This window comes from Arvicola amphibius, chromosome 3 (assembly GCF_903992535.2).
Source record: "Arvicola amphibius chromosome 3, mArvAmp1.2, whole genome shotgun sequence".
In the NCBI taxonomy this organism is placed as follows: domain Eukaryota; kingdom Metazoa; phylum Chordata; class Mammalia; order Rodentia; family Cricetidae; genus Arvicola; species Arvicola amphibius.
In genome coordinates this window covers 119,525,711-119,532,743 of record NC_052049.1, presented here as the reverse complement: position 1 = coordinate 119,532,743, position 7,033 = coordinate 119,525,711, and the positions used below count along the sequence as shown (strand labels likewise).

Here is a 7,033-nt window from a genome sequence, read left to right as displayed (position 1 = left end):
ATTAGACAAAAAGGACCATTGAAATAATCTTACTTCATGGAAAGCAGACTGTGCGGTTTTATTCGAAGTAGGTGACTCATTCTTTTAAAACCTACTTTTATTTTCCCACTCCATCTGCATACAGGTGTTTTTATGAAACTAAGTAGTTTCAAAGCGTTTTCAGATATATGTTATTTTCCCTTATAAATCCCTGAAGATAGCTAAGAAGAAATTATAATCATTTAACACATGAAAAAAACAGGGCTGAAGGATTATCATTTTTCCACAACAGTAACTAGTGTGTGGCAAAGAAACTCCTGATGATAAACCAGCAACCTCCTCTACCCATTACCTTGCCTGTAACAGTTTTCTCTGTGTCTTTGTGTCTCTCTGTTTCTCTCTTTCTCTGTTCTCTCTCCTCCATTCCATTCTTTATGTGATGATGTAATACAAATTGGTTTTTGTGTTAGCTATACTCCAGACTTTTTACAAATTCAAGCAGATTAGAGTCGTCCATGTGCCTCATGTATGCATGAGTACGTTTTGTCATTTGCACAGATACTCAGTCTGTACCAGACGAATTTGCTTGTAAGCCAGCAACACTTCAGCTGAAGTAGATCACAGCCACCAACCTACCGCAGCAATTTCAAGCTTAAGAATATTTTAAACTGTGTCTAATTCAGGCACTAACTCAGTGCTTGAACACACCTTCAAGGTGGTCCAAGCAGAAGATTCTGCAGTAATTACCTGACTGACTTAATTCACCAATCTCATAATCGCTAAAAACAGTGCTGGCCAACTGCAGAACCTTGGGGAGACGTATCTCTATAAATCCACCCATCTGCCACTTATTGGCAAAGGTTTTTCCTAGTTGTTAGAGCTACAAACTGACCTGCATCTAAAATGCATCTATATTGCTATCAGTAGAGGATTTGGAAAATAACTTAGCCCAGTTTGCTCTTATATAAATGGATTAAATTAAATAATGCATGTAAATTGGCAAGTACTATAGTATCTTCAACTACACAGAGTAAGTACTCAACACCATGTTAACTAAACCAATAACTCTTCTTAATCTTTGGTATAGTTTTATTTTGAGGGTGTGTGTGTGTGTGTGTGTGTGTGTGTGTGTGTGTGTGTGTGTGTGTAGGTGAACATGCATGTGTGGGTGGAAGCCAGAGCCAACCATGAATATCTTTCTCCATCATTCTCTACATTGTTTTTTAAAGCAGGGTCTCACTGACCCTGGAGCTTGCTGACTCAGCTAGATCAGAAAGTCCAAAGGATCTTCCTGTCTCTGCTTCCCCATTGCTGAGATCACAGGCGTGTACCTCCATACCTGGCTTTTTATAGAGCCCTGGCCCCCCCAAACACAGCAAACACTTTACCAACTGAGCCCTCTCCCCAGCCTCCACTGACATAGATTTTAGCAGCAATTCCTTAAATCCAATCACCAGACTTTTAAAGATTAAACATATTTAATGAGTAAACAGAACCCTGATGACTTTCTTGTTAGGAACAATCCTCAAACAACCCACTTTGGCCTTCTGCCCCACATCCCCATGCTGACAGAATGGGGTCGGAATGCAGTCTCATAGAAACCTGGGTCATGCGGATTTAACTTCTTCCTGTGTAGTAAGAGCATTATTCCAAGTTCATCCAACCCTTGATCTTGTGACCAAAGCATAAATTGTAAATCTTATTGGAACGAATCTTGACCAAGTGGAAGGGAAAGAAGAGGTCACTTTGAAGAGCCACTGTGTAGGAGATAGAGGCATGTCTCTTCCATCTATGCGGAGGGTGGGTAAACTTTCATCAAGCAGCAGGAAATAGAACTCATTTGAATCCATCTCAAATTCAAGATTTTTCTCATTCGAATGAGAAAGCAGCACCATGCGCTTCAGTCTTTGGCAAGTGACCTGCTGGTCCCATCTGTACCTGATGGTGACTTTTCCATTTGCTTCAGTCTCAGGGGATTACAGCAAGCGTGTGTACCAGGGCGTGAGAGTGAAGCACACCGTCAAAGACCTCCTGGCAGAGAAGCGATCCAGACAGACAAGTAACTCCAGACTCAACGTAAGTGCTGATTCGATTCCACCTGAGGTCCTGCAGGTCTGAAGCCTCTGTTAAAGTTCCCTCTCTCCTCTCCTCCTTTACCTAACATCACCCACTCTTTTGCCTCCTGGCTCTGACTGTCCTCAAGGGAGAGGACATGCTTTACCTAGGACATGCTTCAGAAATACTTTGACATTTTTATTCCTCCCTGCAAGGGCAATCTTTCCTCTTTGAGGACACCCATGTCATAGTATCCGTGAACTTGATTAGTGACATCAAGGTTTGTGCTTGAACTTTTATTTGCTACACTCTTCCCCATTGTCCTCCTCACCCCATTTTACAAATGGTTTTTGTTTTACTTCTGGAATTTTCTGTGTATTGCTATTCATCTGTTATTGCTCATATGACCCTGGAAATAGAATGTGCTACTTCTTCGTGTTATGCAAATAACAGTTCATAAATGCCAGCCCTCCTCCTTATTAAGGTACCTGGTGTAATAGAAAGAACGTGAGTAGAGAGAGAGCCTTTGTCTGCCAGGGACCATCTGTGTATGTGAGCCTGGAAAAGTCTCTGAATGCAACAAAAAATTGAAGCAACCAAAATGATCATTAGGGGTTCTCATAATGTAAAAGTATCTGACTGTTCATCACCCCAAGGCATGTGAGTTTGCCAGCAAAGTTTCCAGAGCTGCGTGATCTAATTAGCTGACTACTTCAGCTAGGGACAGTAAAAATGGGGTATGCCTGGACTTTTCCACATCTCCCAGTCACTGCTTGAGAAAGGCTCAGGGCTTGAGAATACAATGCTGTTACATGAGGGGGCCATTTGTAACATGAAGGGACCTTTTATATTCGTTGTATTCTATATCCAACAAATGGGATTTATAATAAGTCCTCTGAAATTCTCAGTAGGTGTTTTTCGGTATGTTTTTTTTGTTTGTTTTTTGGATTTTCGAAACAGGTTTCTCTGTAGTTTTTGGAGCCTGTCCTGGAACTAGCTCTTGTAAACCAAACTGGCCTCGAACTCACAGAGAGCCACCTGCCTCTGCCTCCCAAGTGCTGGAATTAATGTCCTGCATGGTGTTTTGAGCTTCATTCGTATCTGTCAATAACATCTGTACTTACAGCTCTGCTCTGTGCCTAATAAGCTGTGCTCAGGTCTCAAAAAGGGACCAGAGAATGGCAACAGTATTAGGCTAACATGAAAAGTTAATTCCATGCATTCTACTAATATAATAGCCCGAATGCTGGGCATGTGTATATAACCAGGAGTAAATGGAACAGTCACATCTAGCATCTAGCATGGGGCACACAGGGGGAGTACTTCCTCCAGAACACTTGCTGGCATTGTGGGTACCACCCTCCATACTGCTCCAGTAGCAATTCCTACAATGTAAGTGATCAGCTTCAGAATCAACTTCTGTATCAAGAACACCTTTTAATGCACATCCCTGCTACCCTTCCCTTCAAACAGCCTCTTCCCTTTGAGTTCAACACTCAGATCAGCTTATAAGAGAAATCTGAACAGCTGTGCTCCTTGTCTGATTCCCATTCAATATTTCTCAGGGTGCTTGCTCAGAAGCATCTGGAGGGTGTGTTAAAAATATCATTACCAGACTGAGAGGGAAATCAGAGAGAGTGGAGTGGGGGTGTTTCTGAATCTACTCAAAATGAACCATTTCCATGCACAAATGAGGGGATTGCTCAGCCACAGCTTCAAACAAGAGAACACTGAATTTTAAAACCTAATAAAAAAAAGTCCCAGGAAAACATCAAATTAAGTAGAGAAGAGGCACACATAAGGACACTACAGGCAGGGAATGAGCTGTGTATCAGTACAGGGTGCATTAGGGCAGATTTCACACCTTTTTGGTATCATCAATATCTACATACAGCTAAGAAGGCAGAGTTACAGACTTCTATTTAAAAAAAAAAGTTGTGCCATATAAGAAAACAAGGCAGGCTATATCCAAATGGTGAATTCATATAAGTTTTTAAGAACAAAGGACTTTGTGCCCAAGGCCTATAAATATCAAGTCATAGATTTTTGTTTTTAAGTTTTTCTTTTTTAAATAAAATAAAATAAGCACAAGTAGTACGTCACATTAATTAAATATCAATATTTTATTAAATCTTTTAGACTTCCATACAATATATTTTTATCATATTCACCCCCAATTCCTTCCCAGATCTACCACCCACCTCCCAACTTCGCTTCCTTTCCTTCCTTTAACCCTCTGAGTCCAGACTGTGCTTCCCATATACTCACAGCTGTGGGGCCATCCGTAAGAGCACGGTCAACCTTTCAGGGCCATGCTCATTGAGAAAACTGATTCTCCCTCCCCAGGAAGCCATCAGCTGCCCATAGCTCCTCTCTTTATGACCCCTTGCTGGAATAGCAACTGTCCTCATCTTGTCCCAGTCTGTGCGGACAGACATAGCTGCTTTGTAGCATGAGCACAGAGATCCTGCCCTGCCCAGTGGCTGCTGTTTTGCTCTGGTCCTCATTTCCCCGTGGCTCTTACAATCTTTCCAACCCCTTCTTCTGCAATGCTCCCTGGGCTTTTGGAAGAGTGGGGTGATGTAGATGCCCCATGTGTGTCTGAGCACTCCCTCCATACACACTTATTCTCTGCCCTCAGACCAGTTGTGAATTTCTCTGCCAACCTCTGTCCACTGCACCAAGAAGCACATCTGATGAGGTCTAAGAGGTGCATATTGAAAACATATCATTTAATTTCATAACGTACAGATGCTTGGGTTTGTCCCATTTGTGGGTATGGGGCCAGAGAATGATCATCTTGACTTTCTACAGTCTCCTTGAGAAATTCTTTTGCAAATGGCTATTTACAATAAAGAACAAGTGCCCTGGCCTCACATAGCACAGTGGCTCCTTATCTCTTATCTAGCTAGCCCATTGCTATTGGCCTACAATGAGAAACTGGGAAACAGCTATATGGAGCATGTGGACAGCCTGCTAAATACCAAATAAACCTGTAAGAAGAAAAATACCTACACATAAAAAGTGTACATTCATATAGCCAAACACTAAGCTGAATGCTTATGACCACACAAGCAATATGAAAATAGCTATGTTTATGTGAGGATAGATTAAAGTATATTTTCTGTGTATTTTCTCATTCCATGGGCACATTATCCTCTGAGATTTGAATTTACAGTTTCCTATTTTACAGATAAATATGTTGAAAACAAGATAAAGGAAGGGATTGGTACACTGGAGAGATGGCTCAGAGGACCTGAGTTAGGTTCCCAGCATCTGAGTCAAGGGGCTCACAACTGCCTGTATCTCCAGCTCCAAGGGACCTTTCGCCCTCCTTTGGTCTACATGGACACCCTCACGCAAACACGGACACCCTCACATGGACACAAACACGGACAACCTCACACAGATACAGACATGGACACCCTCACACAGACACAGACACCCTCACATGGACAAGAACACATAATTTTTTATTTTTTAAAAAGTGCACAGTTTGAAAAAGTAGATTTGTTGAGTCTTAATTCCATATTTAAAAAGACAACTAAACTGGACTAAAGGAGAACAACCTTTGACACATGAAGAGAGAGAGAGAGCGAATATGAGAGAGAGAGAGAGAGAGAGTGAGAGAGAGAGAGAGAGAGAGAGAGAGAGAGAATATGAGAGAGAATAAATACCAGATAAAAAAGAAAACTGGTAACAGAAAAGTGGGTCGCCTGCAGCCATGGTCTGGGCAGGCCATTCTAGGTGTCCAAATGGACCTTAACTCTCTGTTCTCACTGTATCATCTCAGTGCTCGCATCGTCTTTCCCACTTTAGTGATGTGTACGCTTCCGTGATTAAATATGTAACTCATATGTGAGCTTGTTTAAACTTTAAGCATCTCTGAATTGACTTTCCTGTCTGCTTACTATTTAAGAATACTGAGAAATCTGTCTAGAAAAGTGTTCCCATCAGTCACCGCCCACTCTGAAGACCTATTTCTATCCCTGCTGTGAATGTGACTCAAGGAGCAAAAATTGGGGAGCACCCTACAGCCAGAAGACCCTCACTCTCAGGACTCTGATTTAATGACCAGTGCTTAGATCACCTCCTTTTCTCCATACTGCTACATACAGACACAGTGAGTCTTCAGCCTCAGATGGGTTTATAACAAGGACATTACTCATGAGGCATGCTTAAAATCTTCAACTGGCAGAATGGCTAACAGTCAGTGATGAATGGCCCCAACCCAAAACTGAATTCCCAAAGATCCTAAGTTAATCCTCTGGGACCAGTGGGCAGATGCAAGATTAAGTATCTTGAGAGGAGTTTACCTGGGCGGGCACTTAATGCAATCAGATGTGTCTTTCTAAGGGAGGTTTGGGATGGAGACACAGAGAAGATGCAGGAGGAAAAGCGACCCCTTTAGCAGAGAGGCTGGAGGCAGCAAATCAAGGAATCCCGGCACCTGCAAAAGCGGGTTGAAGATAGGTCCCTCAGTGAGTACCGTAGCCGGGACAATCTTGCCAAGAGCCTGGTTTGGGATGCCTGGCCTTCAGAACCATGAGAGCACGTCCAGATGCTCATTGTAGTAGGTTACAGTTGTCTTAGAAAACTCATGCATGGATTATGAAAAGTTAGGTCCCCCTCATCCGATCTCCTTCCAGATTGTTCGATGCCCTTGTCACCACCTGGGTCCTTGGACCACCCTCTGAGTAAGGTGGCACAGCTGTGGTTTTCTATCTTTACCAAAAATTTTCTCAACTCTCATGATTTTGCAGTAAAGTTTTGGAAAATATCATAAAACAAAAATCTTGTGTCAAGCAAGATTTTCACAAAATCACCTTCATCTGTTTTACCTGTTATATGATGGCTGCGCAAGTGCTGCGTCTATGTGCTTGTAAATTGTGAATTTCCTGCATTTTTCTTCCAACTACTCTTCACTACATCACTGGATTTCTGTCAGAATAAGTAGATACCACTTGCTAACACCTGGTGCCAAAAATAAATAGATTTC

General features: G+C 42.1%; 1 protein-coding gene across 1 annotated transcript in view; it reads left to right on the top strand.

Moving 5' to 3' along the window:
• Positions 1-1,872: 1,872 nt before the first annotated feature.
• C3H11orf53 (chromosome 3 C11orf53 homolog) overlaps positions 1,873-7,033 on the top strand; it is a 31,477-nt gene continuing 26,316 nt past the window's right edge. Inside the window, exon 1 of the mRNA XM_038322216.1 lies at positions 1,873-2,055. Coding sequence (XP_038178144.1) covers positions 1,873-2,055 — 183 coding nt within the window. The remainder of the gene's footprint in view (positions 2,056-7,033) is intronic.